This window comes from Myotis nattereri (genome assembly GCF_964212035.1).
Source record: "Myotis nattereri genome assembly, chromosome: 12".
Lineage (NCBI taxonomy): Eukaryota > Metazoa > Chordata > Mammalia > Chiroptera > Vespertilionidae > Myotis > Myotis nattereri.
In genome coordinates this window covers 77,599,246-77,621,696 of record NC_138087.1, presented here as the reverse complement: position 1 = coordinate 77,621,696, position 22,451 = coordinate 77,599,246, and the positions used below count along the sequence as shown (strand labels likewise).

The window sequence follows — 22,451 nt, the reverse complement described above, 5'->3', positions numbered from 1 at the left end:
TGACGGGAGGGGCGGGTGGAAGAAGGCCGCAGCTCCCAAGCAGAAGAGCAGAACACAGCTGCTGCTGCTGCCAACCCGCAGCACAGGGACAGATTTCAAATGCTCCAGGCTCCCTTCCCCTACCAGCAGAGGGCGCCCTGGCCCACGAGGTCCAGGCTCGGTCACCTAGCGCCCTCTGGCGGCCACACTGGAGCCCTGCTCTCCCCAGCCACTTCCACCAGAGGGTCCCAGCCACACAACTGAAGATCCAAAGGCAGGAGGCATTAACAGCCCTGGGTCTGGCCTAGGCCCACCTTGACCTGCAAGGTGAGGCCTGTGATGCCCTTGACAGTCCCACTGGGTGAGCACTCACTGTGGGCTGGGCTGCTTCTCTTCCCACCCCCACTTTACCAGCCAGTAGACAAGCCAGGGGGGCCTGACTCCGCCTCCAGGCTGCACTCCCCTCTGTCCCAACTGCTCACCCATCGATTTTAGACCTCCTGACAAGCACAGAGGCTCAGCCATGAGTTAAAAAATGTAAAGTGCAAACACCAGCTGAGTTTTATTGAGGGCCTCCTGGTCACTGGGTCCTCCTCCCACCACCTTGCACTTCCCACGGGCTAGGGACCCAGGCTTTGAGCTGGGGGGTGGGGGTAGCTGAGGTGGAGGTAGAAGGGGTGGAGGGGCCCCAGCAGCTGGGTCCTCAGGGAGGGCAGGGCCCCTGCGTCTGCCCAGCTTGAGCCTCCCTACTTCCCTCCACCCCAGGCCGGGAGGCAGGCAGGCGGGGTAAGAGGGCCTGTGAGCCCTGCCCTTCCACGCTGGGACCTCGGGCAAGGGCATCTCTGATTTCTCCCGATGTCAGATGGGGCCAGAGGGCAGAGTGGCCATGGCTGCTGGTTTCCACTGGGTCTGTGGTTCCCGGAGGCGGCTCCTGCCAGCAATCTCCAACTCTGCTCCCTGGACAGCTCTGGCCTCTCCTGGGCACCCCCTGGAGTCACCATCGGGACCTGGTGGGAGGCAAGAGGAGAGAAACAGAACAGGAGTCAGACAGTGAGAGGCAGACAGAATCAGAGACAGATCTAGTCAGAGACACAGAGGTGAGCAGAGAGAGACACCAGGATACAGAGAAACAAAGAGAGCCAGAGACAGACACAGAGAGAGAGCTAGAGGTGGACGGAGAAATGCAGAGACAGCCCAAGGCACAGAGACAGAAACGCAGCCGGGGGGAGAGAGAGAGAGAGAGAGAGAGAGAGAGAGAGAGAGAGAGAGAGAGACAGGCTGAGAAGGGGGGACACAGACCCAGACGCAGAGTTGGCCGTGGAAGGGGAGAGGACGCTCCAGGCCCAGCCCTCACCTAGAGCTCGTCCCTGGGGTGGGGATGGAGGCTGTGCCCACTGCTGCCAGCCAGGTCCAGGCGGGGGTCACGAAGGGTCTTGTGAGAGCCGCTCCAGCTGATGAGGCGGCCGCTGTCGTCGTCCCAGAGTGAGGATGTCTCCGTGTCGCTGAGCCACTCCGCATCCCCCGCGTAGTGAGTGGGCTCCGCGAGCAGGGGTCGGGCGGAGAAGGCCTGCAGGTCCCGAGGCCAGAAGTGTGCCTTGTACTGCTCGCTGTGGGTGGGAGATGGCGTAGGGGGCGGAGGTGAGCCCCTGCGTGCAGGCCTCACGCACCCCCCTCCCTCCCCAGCTAGACCTCACCGCAGACAGGAGAGGCACGGTTTCCCTTAGCACCGCTTTCCAGATGAGGAAACTGAGGCCGAGAACTGGGAAGTCGCTTCACTAAAAGCCACGTGGCCAGCAGAGTCCACACCTCGTTAGCCTGCCTCCAGGGGGAGGCGGGCTCCTCTGCTACTCCTTGGTGCCTCAGCCTTGCCAGCCTCAGTCTCCCCACCTGCCCAGCGGGGGGTGTACAGCTTGCGGAGGCGGGCCTGCCCTGCCCCCACCCGAGACTCACTTGGGGTGCCGATCAAACATGATGGGCAAGAACTCGTCCACCGGCAGCATCCGGCGCAGCGGCTGGGAGGCCAGCAGCTTGCGGGCGCCGGCCAGGCTCAGGACGTACGCCAGCGTCCAGTAGGAGTACCCGGCCACCACCAGGCGCGGCAGCCCCTCCACGGCCACCTCCTCCTCAGGGTTCACCTGCTTCCGGCCGAGGTAGCTGCAGGCGACATTAGGGTCCCAGGAGTCATTGTAGGACCTGGTGTGTCATAGGACCCACCCCCGTCCTCCGGGACCAGGTTGGGGGAAGGAAGGCTCCAAGCAGGAGGCAGACCCCCCCCCCCAGGCCCGCCCCTCTCCCTTGCCCTGGGGGTGCAGACTGCCTACATCAGGTCCCAGGGAAGTTTCTCTGCCTCCACCTCCTCCATCAGCCTCTCCAAACGCCCCTTGAAGTTGCTCTCAAAGCGCACGTCATCCTCGAACACCACGACCCGGGCCAGGCCCCTGGCAACCACCTGTGGTAAGCGGGGGCGGGGGGGGGGCTCTTTAGATTCGGGCTGTCGCCTTCCACCTGGCTGACACCCACCCTCTCCCTGGCCTCATGTACATGCCAGCTGCTCAGTCCTGGCCACGTCACTCCGCTGCTCCAGGGCCCGCTAGGCTCGCGCTGCTAGGGGCCTGAAATCCACGCCTCGCTCTGGCTTGCAAGCCCCCCCACCCCTCCTAGCCCTCCAAGTAGGCTCGTGCTGGCGATCGGAACCCATGCTGCAGTCGCTGAGTGCTGCCACATCCCAGGGGCCACGGTGCCACCGCCCGCCTCCAGGGACCCGCAGCGGCAGCAGCACGATGGCCCCGGACTGCAGCCAGGAGACAGACAGGGAGGTGAAGCCACGCGCCCAAGGACACGCAGACCGCACGGCAGAGCCAGGATCTGAAGCTGCACCTGCTGGACCGCAGGGCCCAGGTGCTCACTTGGGCCTCCTGAGCTTTCTCTCCTAAAGGAGGCTGGGCTGGGGGGGCGGGGGGGGGGAGGGCGGAGACCCTAGCCCCCAACAGCTCTAAGAAAAAGCACTTTCCGAAACTTTTGGAAATGTGAAAAGAACATGGAATCAGCTCAGCAGATGGTGAAATGTGCATGAGGTGTCCATCCGTTCAGAGACAGTGGGAAACAACGACATCGAAGCTCACACATACATTGTGGCCACAGCAAAGAATCAAAACAAGGAGTGAGTCTGCACTGCCCCCAGGAGGGGGCGCCCCTTGGGCCAGTGTCCCAGCAGTGGCCTAGGTGTCACTCGCACCCCTGGCCCTGGATTGAGGCCCTTCTTCTTCCCACCCCTGAACACAACCAACTCCTTCCTGCCCCTAGGCCTTTGCTCCTACTGTGTGCTTTTTGCTAAGGAGGCTCTTCTCTTCGCCTGTCAATGGTGAGGCGCAGGCGGGCCCCATACTGAGCCAGAAGCCCAGGCCAGTCCGCACACTAGGGCAGCCTGTGTACCTCCCTTCAGAGGCAGAGGATTTTCCCTTGATTTCAGTGCCCCCTCTGGTCCCGGAGCCCCAGGAGGGCCAGGGCTGCACATTCTCCGTATTCTCAGAGAGGGTATCTCCTGGCGCACAGTAGGTGCTCAGCAGAGACTGTAGAATGACCACGGCGTAGGGTTGGACACAGGGTGAAAGCTGCTGGGCGTCTTTGCTAACGTATTCAATCACCCACCATTCACTCCAGGCTGGGCAGAGGGCAGGGAACCGGAGGCCCTGCTGTCCCTGAGGTTGGGCCGAGGGGCGGGTCCTCACCTCCTCCCAGATGGCGTAGTGGCTCAGGAAGCAGCCCACCTCGCCCTTGGTCAGCGTGCGGCCGGAGTAGGGGTCCCGGTAGCCAGGGAGCAGGTCCACCCCGAGGCGCCTCATGACGCTGCTGTTGAGGGTCCTGAGGAAGACAGGTGTGAGGGCTGAGGGTGGCCGCCAGGGACTCGTCCGGGCGCCTGGTGCAGGCTGGGTCGTTCACCCTGGCGTCTGGCTTCAAGGAGGCCCCAGCCTTGCTCCTGCTCCGTGTGGCCTGAAGCCATCAGGGATCGGATGGGGAAACTAGCCACCCAGGCCAAGTGACCCACAGGGCAGGGGTGGCAGCACGGGAGGTGGGCGGTGGCGTGAGGGGGTGCACCCCAGGGTGAATGTGGGGGAACATGGCAGAGGCCCAAGCACAGGATGGACATCGGGTGATCAGAAGGGCTGGGGCACCTGCACAAACAGCAGCGGGCACGTGGGGCTGGGCAACCCCGGGCCCCTGCTCGCACCCACATGTCCAAGTCCAGGCTGGAGAAGAACAACGCTGGGAATACCCATGAAGATACCACCGTCGGGGTCGGGCCCCAGACCCTTGCAAGCCTCTGAGAGAAAGGCACCATGCTCCCCATTTACACCCCAGGGCTGAGAGATGGGGTGACTGGGCCAAGTCACACAGCTGCTAAGTAGCAGAGCTCAAACCCAAGCCCAGGAGCTCCTGGGCCTTAACCATTGAACATCCCCCTCCTGGTTCTGTCTGCCCAGGACCCCCTGAGACAGCGTTCCTCAGGCCCTATTGAACGCCTGGAACAGGAAACTCACTCAACTCATTCATCTGCTTTCCCCACCCCAGGGAGCTCCAGTGGCCCACACCGCCCCCCAGCTGCCCAGGGCCCCACCCAGGAGCCTCACCGGCCATCCACAGCGTCCACCACCCGCCCAGAGATCTCCATTTCCCAGAGCGAGCTCAGCATGCGCTCACGCCTGTCGGGCCTGCGGGCCAGGCTGATGACAAAGACCTGGAGGAGGCAGGGCAGTGGGGAGTGGGGAGTGGGTGCAGGACAGGGGAAGGACGCACCCAGGGGAGGGGCCCACCCACCTCCTGGCCCCAGGCCTGCAAGCTGAGGGAACTTACCTCATCAAATCCCATCTTGGTGGGACTCTTTGGGGGCCGGGACACATGAGCCGAGGCCAACATAGGGGGCCCGTCCACTGCAGAGGAAAGCACCCTAATCATGAGCCCCTTTGGCGGTGACCCTGGAGTCCTACCCCCCTCCCCCCGCCCCATTCCTGCCCCTTCGGCAGAACGCCCAGCAGAAAGGGCCCTCAGAGATCACAGAACCCACCTGCCTCCATTGTACAGATGGGGAGACTGAGGCCCAGTGAGAAAGGGACTTGCCCAGAGTCAGGGAATAAGTTAGGGGTGAGGCTGGGACCCCGAGCCCGGTGCCCAGTCAGGTCTGGGGCCTAGGAGAAGGGGCACAGGGGAGGCAGGGAGTGGTGGCAGCAGGCGGGCCCCCGGCTCCCAGCCTCACCGAGCGCTTCCAGGATCAGGTGGACGAAGTTGACCCTCTCGTCCTCCAGCCCCTGGTGGGATTTCACAGGGACATTCATGTAGCCATAGCGGTGCTCGTTGCACACGTGGACGGAGACCCCTGCAGAGAGAGGCCGGGTGAGTGCCAGGGGCAGGGCTCTCAGAACCCAGTCCTGCCAGGGTCCCAGTGTGCGTCCTCCCTGGGACTCAGTGTCCCCACCTGTGGGATTGGAAAGGGCTTGGCTCAAAAAATAAAAAAATAAAAAATCTGAGGGAGGTTTCTGCTGAGGTGGTTTATTCATTTAAATGATGTTTCTGGACCACCTGCTGGTTCCCAGGGCAATGGTGGTGAGCAAGGCAGAGCCTGTACCTTCAGGGGCCAGGAGCAGGCCCACTCCGTGCCCACAGCCAGTGATATAGCCGTGGGAGACCACGTGGGGGAGCCACGGCTTCATGCCCTAACTCTGCCCCTGCCAGATCCAGCCCAGATCCAGCACCACCCATCACCTTTGACCCAGGTCCCTGCACTTAAACCCACACCCTCTCTTGCTCCCTTCAAGCTGTCCTCCACTGGCACCTTTTCATTTCTTCAAGATTTGTCACCTTTATTACAATTACTATTTACTCTTTATCCTCTACAGACGTGAACCCGTCAGGGGCAGGTGCGCGGTATCCTGTGGCTCAGTGGTTGAGCATCAACCCATGAACCAGGTGGTCACGGTTTGATTCCTGGTCAAGGGCACATGCCTAGGTTGCAGGCTCGATCCCCAGCATGGGGCAGCCAAGAGACGGCCGATCAATGATTCTCTCTCATCACTGATGTTTCTATCTCTTTCTCCCTCTCCCTTCCTCTCTGAAGTCAAAAAAATATATATATAAAAATAAACAAACAAACAAAACCACTGTTCACTAAACTCTTTCAAACTGCTGGCCAATGAACCGTGGCTCATAATCAAAGTAGTAGCAGCGATGAAAAAAGACATTTGCTGCTTCTCATTGTTTCTCCATACAGTTGTCTCTCACTTTTTTTTTTTTTTTTACTATATTTTATTGATTTTTTACAGAGAGGAAGGGGGAGAAATAGAGAGTTAGAAACATCAGCGAGAGAGAAACATCGATCAGCTGCCTCCTGCATACCCCCTACTGGGGATGTGCCCGAAACCAAGGTACATGCCCTTGACCGGAATCGAACCTGGGACCCTTGAGTCCGCAGGCTGAGGCTCTATCCACTGAGCCAAACTGGTTAGGGCTGTCTCTCACTTTTTACATGTGACTATTTTTCTTCCTGCGTGTCTGCACCACAGACGCAGCCAATATCTCCTGCACACGAAAACCCGTGACCACGCTCCCCTCTCTGAATGGCGGAGTGGAAAGGGCATGCAAAGCAGAGGGAACAGCATGTGCGAAGGCCCAGAGGCTTCCGAGGAAGGATCAAGGAGAGCTGTCCTCACCCGCAGCCTGGCAGGAGTAGGCGAAGACGATGATGTCGTCAAAGGGCCAGGTGTAGTTGGGGTGGGGGGGGTAGAAGGCAAGCTGGGCTGCCCCCTCCGCCCGCAGGGACACCAGGAAGGTGGAGTGGACCATGGGGACCCGGAAGCAGCCCCGGCGCTGGCGGTTCTTTGTGGGGAAGTACTCGGCTGTACGGCGGTAGTAGCCCTGGGGAAGGGGGTGCTCTGGGCAGTGAGAGGGACCCTCCATCCCAGGAATACTGCTCCCCGCCACGGCGCGCAGACCCTGAGGCCTTAAGCCCTCTGCTCTCGGGGCCCCTCCTCCCAGAACCTCCAGCTTCCCGAGGTCCATCCCCTGCCTCACCTGCGGCGTAATCCCGCACCAGAAATTGGAGTAGTAGGTCTGCGAGTCCAGCATTGGGGCCACCACGGGCAGCCCCTGCTCAATCAGAAGCCGCAGCGTCTGGTTGTTGGTCAGAATGTTGTCTGTATCTGCAAACTGTGAGGAGGGGGACGTCACAGACCCCAGCCTCGCCTGGGCTGCAGCCCCCAGCGATTCACTGAGTGGGATCCCTCCCGATGGCCAGACTCCCAGAAGGGGCTCTCAGAATCCAGTGGGGTTCCCGTAGAGAGGTCTACCCTACAAACTAGTAGATCTCTTTCGGGACCAAGGATCTAGCCTGGAGCACTGGCTCAGAGTCTGGGTCCAGAGATAAGAGCTGAGCTGCTCGCCCAGCCAGCCAGTGTTGCTCAGTGGGTTGAGTGTCCACCCATGAACCAAGAGGTCACAGTTTCATTTCAGGTCAGGGCACACACCTGGGTTGCCGGCTAGATTCCCCAGTAGGGGGCGTGCAGGAGGCAGCCAATTGATGATTCTCTCTCATTGATGTTTCTATCCCTCCCTCCCTTCTCTCTCTGAAAATAATACAAATCCTATATAATGAAGAGATAATATGCTAATTAGACCAGACGGCAGAATGACCTGGAATGACCTTCCGAATGACCTTCCAGAATGATCAGTGGGCAGGGGGGCAGGGCTGCAAGGCAGCTGGGGCTGTGAGGGCCTACGCTTGCACAAATTTCGTGCATTGGGCCTCTAGTATAAAATAAAGAACTGAGTTGCTGATCTAAGAACTTTATCAGAGATCTGACTTGGGAGTAGATCCAAAGACCTATTCTGAGCCCTAGTTCGGGGAACTAGACTCAGTATATCCCTGAATCTGTCTCAGGAATCCAGGCTTAATATCTAGTCTGAGTTCAAGCATAGGGATCCCAGCTCAATACCTGATTCTGACCCAGGTTGCTAGCCTACAGGAGTTGTCACACCAGACCTTCTGTCAGAAACAGATCCCAATCGTAGGCCAGGCTTTCTTACCAGGAGATAGTCTGCCCTCAAGTCCCTGGCAAAGGTGAGGGCTTCCTGCTTCAGCTCCATCAGAAACTGGTGCCTTTCTTTGGTCCAGTGCTTGGGACACTCTTCGTCTGGGTAGGGCCTGAGGGGTAAAGAGATGAGATGTCCCGTGGGGTAGGTGCCTTCTCTCTGCAGGGCAGTGGACAGAGCCGGCCGGGAGCCGGGAGCCTGTGGCGTGGGCTGTCCCTTTTTCTCTCTGGGCTGCACTCTTGCCTCCCCCGCCCCCGCCCCCCCCAACCCTAGTTCACCACCTGGGCTCCCCCTCAGGCCTCCAGACCACGGCGGCATAGTCGTTGCCCACAGCGGCCAGCCACTCCTGCAGCATCTCCGTGGTGTTGTCCACGTTGTGGTCCGTGGCACACCTGGGGACACAGGAGGAAGGAGGGTGAGGGGGGTGCAGCCACAGAAGAACCAAACCCCGAGGCAGCCTTGCCCCCGCAGCAACAACACCTGCGAGGCTGGCTTCTCCTAGGAGCTTGGCGGTGGGTATGCTGCAGAGGAGGGGCTGCAAGCAGGCAGCCAGGTGCCCATCACAGGTCTGTGACCCACGGTGGAACCTCGGGCAAGTCCCGCCCTCTCGGGGCCTCACCTGCTTCCTCTCTGACTCTACGAGGACCCAGCAGGCCGAGGGGCAGAGCGGGAGTGCATTCCGGAAGATGGACAGTACCTCGGCCTTGAAGAACACACCTGCCACGCGCCTGGTTACCTTCCTTCCTTGCTGTGTGACCACAGTCCACCCCCCCGCCCCCCGAGTCGGGGCTGGACAGAGGGCCACTGCTTCTCTCTGCTGGGAAGCTGGGATAAGGCTCCCACCACACTGAGTGTCCTGAGAAGAGCGGACGGGCCCGAGCTCGGCTGACCCAGAACACGCTCCCCCTCTCCTGTGGAAGGGGCCCCCATGACCGAGTCGGGGGAGGGGGCTCAGAGAAAAGCCAGGTTTTAGGTGACACTGTCCCTTTAAGCCAATTCCCCCGAAATGAAGACTAACTACGTGTCAAGTCCCGTAGGGGGTGGGAACTCTGAGCTCCCAAAATGTGGTAATTGTGGGCGGCCTCCCCAGGCCACGCTCCACCCCAGCCCAAGTGTGGTGTGTTGTGAGGGGGAGTTTGTCCTTCCCTCCATTTATCCCCAACCTCAGCTTGGGACTCCTCCCTGTTCTGGCTGCCACAGGCCGTGGCCTCTGAGCCCAGTGCCGTGTGGGGACACCTGGGGGTGGCATAGCAGAGGGGGCTCTGCCATCCGCCGGCAGGACCAGCCCGGCGGGCGGGGGAGCAGGTCTGACTCCCCTGCAGAGCAGTCTGGAGCCCAGGGCTGACCGCACCCCCACTGCTCCCCAGGAACCCCCAGTCCTGCTGATGCCGGCCACCCGGGGCCCCAGGGGATGTCTGCTATTCCTGCTGCTCCCTCCACGTCAAGCAGCCACAGGTCCCCTGGGGTTGAGTGGGCACTGACAGCAAGAGGGGCCCGGCCCAACTTACACCCGGAGGAGGTGGCGAGGGGGGGAGCAGGGGCCAGGGCGGGTGTCCTGGGGCCCGCCCACGGCCTCAGAGGTCAGTCTGCAGGGCCAGGGGGTCGGGGTCCCGCCTGGGGCTAGGGGCTGAAGAGGGCCCGTCTGCCCGGGGAGGAGCCTGGCTGGGCGGTGTCCGGACGGGGCGCCGATGGCCTCATCTGGAGCTGGGGGGCGATGGCCAGTGGGTGCCAAGGCCCGGGTCTCTCACCAGAGGGTCAGCCGGGCCCGGGGGTAGTCCAGCCGCTCCAGCGCGCCCAGGTAGTGGGGTAGCGAGTGCTCGGCATTGCGGGCCAGGATGGCAAGGACCACGGCGGGCGGCGGCTCCGCGAGGCCCGTGACCTGGAGCCGCGGCCCCAGCAGGAGCAGCAGCGGGAGCAGCGGGGCGGCGCGGGCAGCGCGCATGGCGAGCGCTCCGGCGGCGGCGGCGGCCCCCAGGGCTCCGGGCCCGGCCGAGGGGAGTGGGCGGCGCGGCTGGGCCGGGGCGGGGCCCGGGGCCGGGGAGGGGCCGTGGCGGCCCAGAAGGGAATGGGGGTGGCGTACCGCAAAGTGGGGTCCCACTCCCCACCCCTATGCGGGGATTTTCAAGTGTCCTCTCCTCGGCCAGGGGGACGAAGGACCAGGGTCCGGAGAGCCGCCGCAGACGCGCCCCGGGAGCAGCCCCCTCCCGGCTGGACGCCCGAGGGGGTGGGGGAGAGGGGCGGGTCAGGGGTGACGGCATCCGAGCCTTCCCGGCGTCTGCGAACGCTCCTCTCCAAATCCCTGAGATGCAACCCCCGGAATCCGGCTTCGCCGAGTTCCCCACGCCCCTGAACCCGGATTCCTTGGCCCAACGTCCGACCCACGGACCGCAGCCACCCACCCGCGGGACAGGACCAACTCCTCGCGGCCCCCCCGGGCTCCGGCCCCGCCCCCGCCCCGCCGCGCGCCCGGGCGCCCTCTGGCGGGCGCAGGCGGAACTCCGCGGAGCCCGAGGCGGCGCGTGGGCCCGGGGCGAGTCCGGCTCCGGCGGCGCCAAGGGTCCTCCTGACCTGGGCGCGCCGTCCCGCGGCGGTCGGAGCCTGGCGTCTCCCGCGCGTCATCGCCCTCGCCTCTGTCGCGGCACCGGCGCTGCTTCGATCCTTTAAGAGAGCAAAGTCCACTCTTAGGCTGAGTGCAGAGCTAGGAGGCACCACATAGCCCCTGGGGATACAGCCTTCGGGGGGGGGGGGGCAGAGTGGGGGTCCAGGCCCCGCTGAGATGGAAAGGGGTCTCCAGGCTCTCTCTCTCTTTTAAAAATATTTTTATTGATTTCAGAGAGGAAGGGGGAGGGGGAGAGAGATAGAAACATCAATGATGAGAGAGAATCATTGATCGGCTGCCTCCTGCACGCCTCCTACTGGGGATTGAACCTGCAACCCGGACATGTGCCCTTGACCGGAATTGAACCTGGGACTCTTCAGTCCACAGGCTGAGGCTCTAACCACTGAGCCAAACTAGCGAGGGCTCCAGGCTCTTTTAAGATGAGCTGGAAGCCAGGTTTCCCTTCCATTCACCACCCTGCCCACCCACCAGGAAAGCCTGCTTCCCAGGGTCAAGGAGGAGGGCTGAGCCTGTGCACACTATGTCCACCCAGAGGCGAAGGGGTGGGGGCCCGGCAAGGAATGGGCTTGCCTAGTGATGGGGCAGGATGTGGGGGCCCTGAACCCTGGAGCCCAGGTCTCAGCCTCGCTGCAAAGCCTTCACCTTCCTTCCAGGTGGGGCCACTCCCAGCCAATGGCCCTGCAATGGAAGGCATAAGGCCTCTCCCTCCTCCTACTTTTTGGAGAGAAGAGAAGCCATCACCTGGGAACTCTCATTTCCAGCCTCCAAACCTTCCACCTCCTGCCCCTAAGCCAGCCTCTGCTCTCACCGCCTGGTACAATGGAATAGGCACCCTTTCCTCATGACAGAACCACCCCTGGGCTCCCAATGCCACCCCCTTGCCCTTCCTGGATCGAGAACCTCCCTCTCTTCTGGATCCTTCCTCCGACTTTCCAAAGGACTTCAATCTTCCCCAGCGTAAAATACAAAACACCAAGCTGCCTGCTGGCCCCCAGCTGCAGCCCTACCTCTCTCTCCTTCCAAACTTCTCGGAGGGGAATCGCTGCTTTGCTCCCTGTCTTGCCTCCTCATCCCCATTCAGAACAGGCCAAGGCTGCTCCAGCCAAAGGGCTCCTGCCGAGTCCAGCATCCTCCTGGCCACTGCCCCCAATGGGCCCTTCTTCCTCACCCAAGAGGGCGCTCTTCAGCAGCTGATCACATGGAACAGCTACTCACTCCCTGTTGCTGGAAAACTGCTCACTTAGACCCAAATCCCATCTGTCCAAAACAGAACCTCAGCCGTTTCCCCAAACCTGCTCCCTCTCTGGTGGCCTCCCAACGCTAGCGAATGGCACCTCCACCCACCCAGTCCCGCAAGCTGCAGCCCTGGTGCCACTGATCACAAGCCCCCCTCTCTCAGCCCAATCCCTCACCCCATTCATCCTGGGAAGACCACCTCCTCAACGTCTCCTGCACGTGGCCACTCGCCGGGTGCAGGGCATCAGCACCACTCACCTGGGCCCCTGCACCTCCCAGCGCCCCCCACCCCCTGGCTTTCTCCCTGGAAGCGACTCTGCACCCAACAGCCCTTTCTGAAATGCCTGACATTAACATGCTTGATGGAGAAGGGGGGCTGCCCATTGCCCTCCGCAAAGAGCTCAAACCCCTCAAGGGGCAACGAGGCCCTGCATGGCCTCCTGACTTCTCCAACTGCTCCAGCCACACTGGCCCATCTGCAGTCTCCAGAACACTCCATGCTTTAGGACCTTCCCACATCCTTTTTGGTTGTTCCTCTGCTTGAACTGGTCTTTCTGGCCAACTCCTACAGGCCCTCCAGCCTCAGCTTAAACTCCCCTCCTCCGGAAAGTCTTCCCCCAGGTCATGTCTGAGGGACATAGCCTGCATGGCATCCTATATAACCCCATGCATTCAGCAAGTATTTGTGGAACCCATGCTAGGTGCAAGCAGAGGTACTGGGGCACGCAAGGCATTCTGCTGAGAGGAGATAGACAGGAAACAGCTGATAAATTAGTGGATCGTTTCAAAGAACAGTGATGCTGTGAACAAAGTGAGACAGGTTGCTAAGAACAGAGAGCAGCTGGGCTGGGAGGTAACGCTGAGTCGAGGTGTCAGTGAAGACATCGCAGAGCATAAGGGGAGCTAGGGGTTCTGGGGGGACAGTGTTCCATGTGGAGGGAGCAGGTGGGGTCATTGTCCTGTGGTGGGAACAAGCCAGGAGGCAGGGGTGGTTGGAGAGCAGTGAGCCAGGGGAGTGTGGTGAGAGGAGTGGACCACCCAGGGCCTTTTTAAAAAAAGCGCAAAAAAAAAAAAAAAGTGCAATGAAAAGACATTGGAGGGGAAAACCAGAGGAGTGAGATGACTTGTCTTTTAAAAGATTGTCCTCACCCTGGCCAGCTGCTCAGTGGTCAGAGCGTCAATTCCCTGTCAAGGGCATGGACCTCAGTTGCAGGCTCATCCCTTCCTGGCTGGGGTGCATGTGGGAGGCAACCAATCGATGTGTCTCTCTCACATCAGTGTTTTTCTTTCTCTCTTTCTCCCTCCTCCCTCCCCTTCACTCTCTCTAAAAAAAATCAATGGAAAAAGTATCCTCGGGTGAGGATTAAGGAAGAAGAAAACAAAAGATTGCTCTGGCTGCAGCTCAGAGGGTGGCCAATGGGGGCAGGGATGGAAGCCGGGAGACCCTGGCACAGGGAGAGCTGCGGTGGGCGGGCGGGGCTGAGGTGTGTAACCGGATCAGATGTGATGGAGCGAGGAATCAGGATGAGCCGCAGGGTTTGCGATTGGGCTGGACTAGTTCCTGAAAGGGGAAGACCCGAGAAGGGGGAATATATATTAGGTTCTGTTTGAGGTCTTGTTTTGAACGGGCTTTTAGACTTGCGGGTGGAAAGATCCAACACCAGACCCGCCTGGCTGTGAGTTCTGAGGCAGGACCTGTCCGCCTTCAGCACCATTTTATCCCCAGCCCCAGGGCAAGCCCCCCCCCCCCCGGGGCAATAGAAAGAGGATGAGGACACCGTGTCGGTAGCTGATCGAGCACCTGTAATCCCACTCCCAATCTTCTCTCCCCGCCCTCCGGAACAGAATAATAAGACACACTCTAGAAAGGTAGCATTGGGCCAAATTCACGGCGTTACTAAAGCAGCGGTTCTCAATCTATGGTCCCCGGATCAGCCAGCAGCAGCCTCACCTGGAAACTGCTAGAAATGCAAATTCCTAAGTCCCTCCCCATACCTACTGGATCACAAGCTCGGGGAGTGGAGGTTTAACCAATGAGCTTCCTGGTGCTTTGAAGCCGGCTAATGTTTGAGGCTGCTGTTCTGTGGGGCCTCAGGCCCCGTTCTCCAGGTCGGGCAGGATACACACCGGGAGAAATACTGGGCCCATCTGTCTGAATAGGACAGAGGCCCTCCTGGACCAACACCTGGCTGAGCTCTGGGTTTCTCCCCACAACGGCATCTTCACTCCCATCCCTCAGCCACTGCAGTGCTGCCCAAGGCCAGCTGGTGGCGCCAGAGCCTTAGGCGTCACTGTGGCATCGGGAACTAGAGACCCCAGAGCTGCCCCCTCCCCAGGGCCGCCTTCTGCTCCCAGGCCTGCCCGCTGGCCCAGGCTCTGCAGGCTGGCCTTCACAGGAAGAGGAGCGCAGAGGTTGGCACACACAAGTGGGGACCAACCCCCTCTTCCTGGAGGTTAGGAAGGTGGGCTAGAGGACACCCCTTGGTCAGAGATAAATTAGGGGTGTCTAGTCTGTGGGACTCGGGGGTCAAGAGCCCAGGCAGGCAACTCCGGTCCAGTGGACTCTGGCCACACTCCCATTAACCCTCTGCCTACCCTGCCCGACCTCATGTGAGGCCTCAGGTGCCGCTTCCCTGCCCGTGGGTGGGGGCAGCCTGGAGGTACTCCAGTGCCCAGAGCTCAAGGGTTGGGGATCCCAAGCAGGCTGGGAATAGGGCACAGCTGAGGGATGCTGGGATGGAGCTCTCTCTTACCAGCTGCCAGCTTCATGCCGCCTGGGTTGGGGGCTCTCTGGGCCCCTGTCCTGCTTTGTGGCCAGAGGAGGAGCCCACACCCCACTTCTGGTTCTGGGTGCAGCTCAGCAGACAGGAGTCTCAGAGCCCCGCATGGGCTCCCTCCCACTCAGGTTCCAAGCTCGGTTCCCAGAGGACCCAGGGCTGAGCACAGGCGTGCCCCCCATCTGCTCCCCTGCCCCTCATCTTTCCTGTTTGAGGGGAGACCAGAGCTCCCAATCCTGCTGGAGTCACCCTGTCCACTCCGGCTTAGACCTAGCATACCTCGGCCTCTGCTCCAGGAATCTGCCTGCGCGCCCTCATCCCCTAGTCCCACCCAACACCCACACCCACTCCAAAGGACTCCCTCTTGGCCAGGCCTGCCTCTCCCAGGCCCCGAGATGTGGAGCTGTCCTCAGGGGGCTGGGGCCAGGCCAGCTGTTTTCCCCGGTCGCCAGCTGTTTTGCCCATCAGGAAGCAGGCCTGGCTCCTGCTAAAACCGTTGCTGTGGCCGGGCTGCAGCGTGGCAGCCTGGCTGGGCCAGGGCCTGGAGCTGTTAACTCCTCTGGGCCCAGGCAGCCCCTTCCCCTCCCGGCCCATCCCTCTGCCCGCCCCCCCACCCTGACCTGCAGGAGTATCTACTCACATGACTTATAGAGACCCCAAGAAAACCAAGCATTGCTATCCCCCCACCCCCATCAACAACCGCTAGCTCCCCCCCCCCAACAGAGCCTTGTCCTCAGGTGACCCCAGGTGAGAGGAAGGTTCAGAAGGATAAATGTTACCCCGTTTGGAACAACAGTAGGAACAGCCACCATTAAGTGACTGCGTGTGCCAGGCACGGTGCTAAGTATTTAAATGTATCACCTGATGGAATTTTCACCACCCCGAGGAGTAGGGGATGTTTTCATTTTGCGGATGAGGATGCCGAAGTGTGGGCCTCGCGTCAGTGAGCCAAGCCCACACAGAGCTGGGGCTTGAAGCCAGGCTGCCCGCCTCTCTCTGGCTGCCCCTGGCGGTGGCAGAATCCCTGCCGGTGTTGCCATTTAAGTTTCCCCAGGCTCCTCACGCCAGACTATTTTCCCCGGCCTGGGCCTCAGTAGCACCATCTGTGGAATGGGATCGCTGAGCGATGGCATGGACACCGTCCGCAGCTCGCACAGGCTGAGCCTGCAGCTTTGCCAGGCTCTGCCTTCAACACCTTCCAAGTATTTATTAGCGGATCATTCCTCTCGTGGCGGCGGTCAGCCTGGGCTCGGATCCCGGCTCTGCTGCTTCCTGGCAGCCTGACTTTGGGCAAGAGACTTCACCTCTCAGTGTCCAAAGCTGGAAAACAGATATAAGAACCAAGAACCGTACCTACTGCCTCCTCAATTTTGTTGTGAAAAGAATGAGGTAACGCAGGTCCAGTGGCTGCCAGCACGGGACCCAACGTGGAGAAAGTGGGTGGGAGTGTTAACCCCTTACTATTACGTCCGTTAACCACAATGGGCAAGGATCAGAGTGGCCCACCCACCTGAGCCCAGCACGGAGCTGGCGTCCAGGAGGGCTCTGTGGTTACCTTGTGAATGAATGAATCCTGGCACAATGGCACCTACATGGGACAGCAGGCTGGGAGAGGGGCACAGCTTGCCCAAGAGCATAGCTACCAGGTGGACAAATGGGGATCCCAAGGCGCCCTGCTCCTAACTCCTGCACCCACAGGGCCTTCCTTCCTGAGGCTGGACCCTGGCCTGGGGGAAGGGAGGAGGGATGAGGGACCTGGGACAATCCCAGGACTCAGACAGCCCAGAAGGTGACTGGCCGAGGCTGGGTGGGATCTCAGGGTCTGGGAATGACCCCTCAGGATGCAGTGACCCGTGCTCCTCTCCTTTGTCCCCTCCCCCTGCCCACCATGGGTCAGCTCCCTGGTCCCAGCCTAGACATCTGGAACTGGGGCAGACAAAGGGCTGCAGGGAGGGACAATAACCTTCTGTCCATTTTCAGATGCCGGGGCCGGGTCTGGCCAGGGCTGGGGGCCGGAGCCCCGGCGAGGCGGTGCCAGGCCCCCCGTGGGCAGCGGACAATGTTGGCAGTGATGGAGAGGAGGCATTTCAAAGCGTTTTGTTCCCACTGACCCCCTCCCTGCCACATCTCGACCTAGCGCAGGGTGAGGCCCCAGCCCCACCCCCAGCCACCCAGGCCCCTGCTTGGGGCGGCTTGGGGACTGGCCACATTCTTGACCTCAGGGGAAAAGTTTAGACTCTTTGCGCCTTGGGCAACAATAACAGTGTCACAGACCTGATTTAGGAGCAGCACTTACCATCACAAAGCCACAGACAAAGAGCCAGGGCTGAGCAGGCAGCCGGGACTCTAGCCCACTGCTCCCAGCTCGGCTCCTCTCTCCCTGCTCTCCCGGGCAGGGCTCTGCCTGGTGGATGGGTGCCAAGGCCTGACCCTGGGCACCCCAGAGGAGGACCAAGGTGGGAAAGGAGCGAAGGAGAAGAGATGGGGATCCAAGTGGGACCTGGGGGGCAGGGAGCGGGGAGAGCTGCTTCCTACTCCACCACCAATTTGCAAGTTCCCATTCTGGTCCTCAGTTTCCCTATCTGTAATCAGGAGGCTAAACTATAAGGCCAAAAGCTGCAGGCTCCGACCTTGCAGGCAGAAGTGGGTCGATGATGATGATGATGGAGACGGATGATGGAGAGGAGTATTCACTGCTTCATTCGGAGCATGTCACAGGTACCAGCCACTGTGGTCACCAACCCTTCTCTGGCCTTCATCCTTTCTAAACTACGATGGAGACCACTCAGATGGCATCTTCCCCTGGTCCTCTCCCACAGGGAGAGAACGATGAACTATCCATGGCACACGACAGGGGCAGAAGGAGCCAAGAGCCAGCTTCACACTCAGGCGAGAGCACTGTGCCTCCTCCTCCCGATTCCCGGCGCTCTAAACGTTCAGAGAAACTTCTCCAGTAACAAGCTATACAGTCTTTTCTTTCTTTTTTCTTTTTTGTTAATCCTCACCCAAGGATTCTTTTTTTCCATTGATATTTAGAGAGTGGAAGGGATGGGGAGAGACACGCAGAGAGAAACATCGACTGGTTGCCTCCTGCACGTGCCCCAACCAGGGCCAGGGGTCAAGCCTGCAACTAAAGTACGTGCCCTTGACCAGAATCGAACCCAGGACCCTTCAGTCCTCAGGCTGACTCCCTATCCACTGAGCCAAACCAGCCAGGGCGATATAGTCTTTTCACCCCCTTTTAACATTCAGTCCTCATCAGCCTCACAAAGCTGGTGCATCCTGAACCCCAGTTCACAGTTGATAACCGAGGCTCAGAGAAGTTGAGTCACCTACCCAGGCCCACACAGCCGGAGGGTGTGGAGCCGAGGCACAGGCAGGGCTGGTTCACTTCTGATGACACCGCAGTGGGGAGGGGCGAGAGGTAAGGCGGCAGCTGGACGCTGCTGAGTTCTGGGTGGGAGGGCCTCTTCCCCCAGCCAGCAGGCTATGAATACATAAATGTCTGATGACCCCCAGGGGGAATCCACGCTCGGAGCAGGTGCCTTTAAAAACGAGATTGATTCTTTGTGAGCAGAGGTGGGCCTGCGCAGACACCCAGATGCAGGGGACACCACACAGTGACCTCTACTGGGACCTCTGAGGCATCAGAGCCAGGACAGACAACAGTTAAGGACTCAGGGCGCCGGAGCCAGGCTCTGGGTTCGAAAGCCAACTCGATTTTTCTTGGGAGTGTGTCCTGGACAAGTTATCGCAACATTCTGGGCCTGTTTTCCAATCTGTACGACCGAACCACCTTATAGGGGGTGGTGACCGTCAGTGAGGTACCTGGAAGGCCTTAGAACAGCACCTGCCTTGGTGAGGGTGGCCTGGTGTTATCCTGCAAGGCCCTCCCAGCCCGGGCCCACCGCCAGGACAGCTCACGGTGGGCACAGGGGACGCCGTGCATACAGCCAGCTGTTGACCTTGCTTCCCAGGAAGGGCTGGGGCTTTGATTACAGCATGAGGGACTATGGTTAGACCCTGAGGGCAAAGGGGGCCCTGTCCTTTGGGATCTGAAGGCAGAAGCCACCCGTGGATTCTCATGGCTTCCCTGGAGCCTGAGCAGGAACGCTTGGCCCTGCACATGGGGCCTGGAGGGAGGACGGACAGAGGAGGAGGCCCTGGGAGGTGCTGTCCAGAGCCTGCCTGTCCCTTAAATCCAGAGGGACCAAGCTGTCCGTGGAGAGGGGAGGAGAGGGGGCCGAGCATGGCATCCCTTGCACACACTGTGCTGTCCTCCGCGTCTTAAGGGGGCCTGGTGGGTTCAAGTCCCAGCTCTGCCGACTGGCTGGGTCACCCAGGATGAGATGCTAACCCCCTTGAGCTCATTCCAAAAGTCTTCTAGAAGCTGAAGTGCTCAAAGGAGACCATCACGGGACTCTGGGGTTCCACAAGTCTAGTCTAAAGGTTGGCTTGGGCCGAAACCGGTTTGGCTCAGTGGATAGAGCGTCAGCCTGCGGACTGAGGGGTCCCGGGTTCGATTCCGGTCAAGGGCATGTACCTGGGCTGCGGGCACATCCCCAGTGGGGGATGTGCAGGAGGCGGCTGATCGATGTTTCTCTCCCATCGATGTTTCTAACTCTCTATCTCTCTCCCTTCCTCTCTGTAAAAAATCAATAAAATATATTTTTAAAAAAAATAAATAAATAAAGGTTGGCTTGGAATCCAGGAGTCCTGCTCCCCACACTCCAGTCCCTCCTGCCTCCCCTCATCCCGACTTTACCTCCAGTTTCTCGAGCCATCTCTTTGGCTCCCTCATCAAACTGCAAGAGTCACGTGTACCCCAGACAGACGGCAAGACAGTCCGGTGGAAAATGTCCCAGATTCTCTGGGACTCAAAGAGGGTGCGGGGGTCCCTGGGAGCCCCAATAAGGACAGCCTCGCCCTCCCTCCCTGCCTGCCTGTGGGGCCAGTATAGCACTCACCTGGGCAGAGCACCTTGGGGTCCCCCTTGTCCCGGGGAGGCGGATGGCACTGCTGGACCCGTCTCTGGCACAAGGTGACTTCCCCACCTAGTTCCTGCTGCTAAGAAGGGCTGTCAGGCAGGCCCTCAGGTGCCAGACAGCCCTTCCTGGGCACAGACTTTCCTGGCATCTGGTGGGCAAGAAGGCTGGGGGTGGGGCAGTGGGGCAGGGAACGGGTGAAGGTGTCTCTTAGAACTTGCCCCCAGCCCTTGAACCCACTCCCTTTCTGGACTCTGTGGGGCACAAGTCCAGGAAGCCATGAGCCCTCAGGGCCCAGGAGAGGGGTGATCCAGGGAGGCTGAGATGAGCCAGGCCTCTGCCCCATCCTGTCCCCCCAACCCCCACCCCGCCCCAAAAGGCCAGCGTGGCCCAGGCTGCGGTGTTTGCTTTTCCTGTCTCTACACTGACTCCATTCAGAGCAGCCTTTCTCCACCCCCAGCCGGTAGCCAGTGAGCCAGGGCACCAGGGAGAGAGATCACCACCCCCACCCTCCCCCTTCACAACCCCTCCTATTAGCTTCAAGGGCTTCCTAGTTGGTGTGTGTGTGTGTGTTCTGGGGGGGTACACAGAAGTAGGAGGACTGGGGCAGCGGGGGGCCCACCCCAGAGGAGGAGAAAGAGGGAGACCAAATGGAGAAGAGGGTGGTGGGGGAAGAGGAACATGAAGTGAGGGGCAAGGAGACACAGGATGTAGAAGGGGCTGGTGGAGACAGGCCTCCTAATGGAGGAGGCTCCAGGTAGAGGGTGGGCAGGGCAGCCGGGCACAGAGGCGGGCACAGGAGGCAGGGAGCGCCTTTCCAGGCTGACCCGGGGCCCCAGCCTGGTTCTGTGCCATCAAAGCAGGCAGGGCCTGAGGTGGACCCTGAGGCTGGGGCTACTGACTCCCATCTGAGAACCAGCCTCCTCCTCCTCGCCCCTCACAGGGTCCAGGCAGGGCTGTGACCTGGGCTGGGGCCAGGGGGAGGAGGCGGGTGAAAAGTTTCCCCAAGTCAGAAGGCCATGGGGGAGGCATCTCAAGGGGTCCTGCTCTTTGCTCTCTCTGACTGTCAGGTTGGTACATAAAGGGGGTAGAAAGGTCAGATGCGGCCTTTCAGGCCCGTGGGAAAAACTCTGCCCATTTCCCTAATCCATATTTATTGGTGTGAGACACTGGGGTGGAAGGAAGCCCCCGCCCCCACCCACCATCCCAGCCAGGCCAGGTTAGCACTAAGAACAGGCTCCATGTCACCCAAATCCTACTCTTTGTCTCCAGATTGGCTCCAGAGTCCTCCCCCTTCCCTCCTCCCCTTTGCTCCCCCCACCCTCCTTTGGGGTTGCCAAGCAACTGTGGAAGGGTAGCTGAAATATTTTCTTTATTACAAGCAAAAGCAAGACAGCATCATGGCCCCAGGAGGAGAGCAGGGTGGGGGCTGGGGGACAGGGCATCTTGTGCTCTGGGGGAACCTGATACCTCAGTGTGCCCGGGCATGGGCAGTGGGAAGACAGGGCCTCAGAGCCCCAGGGAAGGCAGGAGATGGGGCAGAGTGGTGATGGTGATGGGAGGGGAGGTGCACAGACACTGACCATCCACCTAATGCTAAAAGGAGAAGCAGTGCCCAGAGACCAGGCTCCAGGCCCTCACCTGTCACCCACCTGCTGTGCATTCTGGGCCAAGTCACTTCCCTCCTCTGGGCCCAAGTTTCCTGCTTGATAAAATGGGGAGCATGGCATGTATTATCTCATTTAATGTTCACATGAACCCCAGGAGGCATTTATTTTTCCCATTTCAAAGCTGGTTAGAAAGCTGAGTCTGGGAGATGTGAAGTAATGCGTCTAGCAGGGAAGTGGCAGAGAGAGCCTTGAACCTGAACTCTTTTTTTTAATGTATTTTTATTGAGTTCAGAGAGGAAGGGAGAGAGAGGGAGAGAGAGAAACATCAACGATGAGAAAGGATCATTGATTGGCTGCCTCCTGCACGTACCCCACTAGGGATTGAGCCCGCACTCTGGGCATGTGCCCCTGACTGGAATCGAACCCAGGACCCCCCCAGTTCACAGGCCGATGCTCTGTCCACTGAGCCAAACCGGTTTGGCAAGAACTTTTTTAATATCAGCTTTACTGAAATGTAACTCACATACCATACAATTTGCCCACTTAAAATGGACAATTTAAGCCCTAGCTGGTTTGCCTTAGCGGATAGAGTGTCAGCCCATGGACTGAAGGGTCCTGGGTTCGATTCCAGTCAAGGGCATGTACATTGGTTGCAGGCTCGATCCCCAGCCTGGGGTCAGGAATTGATGTGTCCCTCTCACATCACTGTTTCTCTCTCTCTGTTTCCCTCCCTCCCTTAACACTCTCTCTAAAAATCAATGAAAAAATATCGTCAGGTAAGGATTAATAACAACAACAAAAAAAGTGGAGCTAAAATAAGACATTTAAAAATAAAATGGACAATCTAATGGTTTTTAGTGCATTCACAGAGTTGTGCGACCATCGCCATAATCAGTTTTAGGACATTTTCATCACCCCCCGAAGAAAGCCTGTACTCATTCGCCTTCACTCATTTCTCCCACTTCCCCTCCCTCCGGCCCCTGGCAACCACTAATCTGCTTTCCCGTCTCTATAGATTTTCCTCTTCTGGATATTGCTACAAATGGAACCTGACAATATGTCTGAGTCCCAACTCCTAACTTCCCATGGCGCCGGCCTCACTGGGTGCTGGGTAACCTAGTGAGGTGTCAGCCGGTGGCCTGGTTAAGGACGAGGGCTTTGCTGC

At 59.8% G+C, this 22,451-nt stretch overlaps 1 protein-coding gene across 2 annotated transcripts; it reads right to left on the bottom strand.

Moving 5' to 3' along the window:
• Nucleotides 1-508: 508 nt before the first annotated feature.
• On the bottom strand, nucleotides 509-10,000 carry CERCAM (cerebral endothelial cell adhesion molecule; the record flags this gene model as incomplete). 2 transcript variants are annotated; one of them, XM_081104176.1, is made up of 13 exons in its annotated part: nucleotides 509-986; nucleotides 1,334-1,586; nucleotides 1,930-2,133; nucleotides 2,301-2,428; nucleotides 3,708-3,840; nucleotides 4,608-4,714; nucleotides 4,831-4,907; nucleotides 5,231-5,350; nucleotides 6,681-6,885; nucleotides 7,042-7,176; nucleotides 8,053-8,170; nucleotides 8,340-8,450; nucleotides 9,807-10,000. In XM_081104176.1, the coding sequence occupies 12 exons, from the start codon at nucleotides 9,998-10,000 to the stop codon at nucleotides 1,334-1,336; spliced, it is 1,785 nt and encodes a 594-aa protein (XP_080960302.1). In that variant the 3' UTR covers nucleotides 509-986. The 2 variants fall into 2 exon arrangements, with proteins under 2 accessions (XP_080960302.1, XP_080960301.1); XM_081104175.1 differs by lacking the exon at nucleotides 9,807-10,000 and adding an exon at nucleotides 8,678-8,950.
• Nucleotides 10,001-22,451: the final 12,451 nt, after the last annotated feature.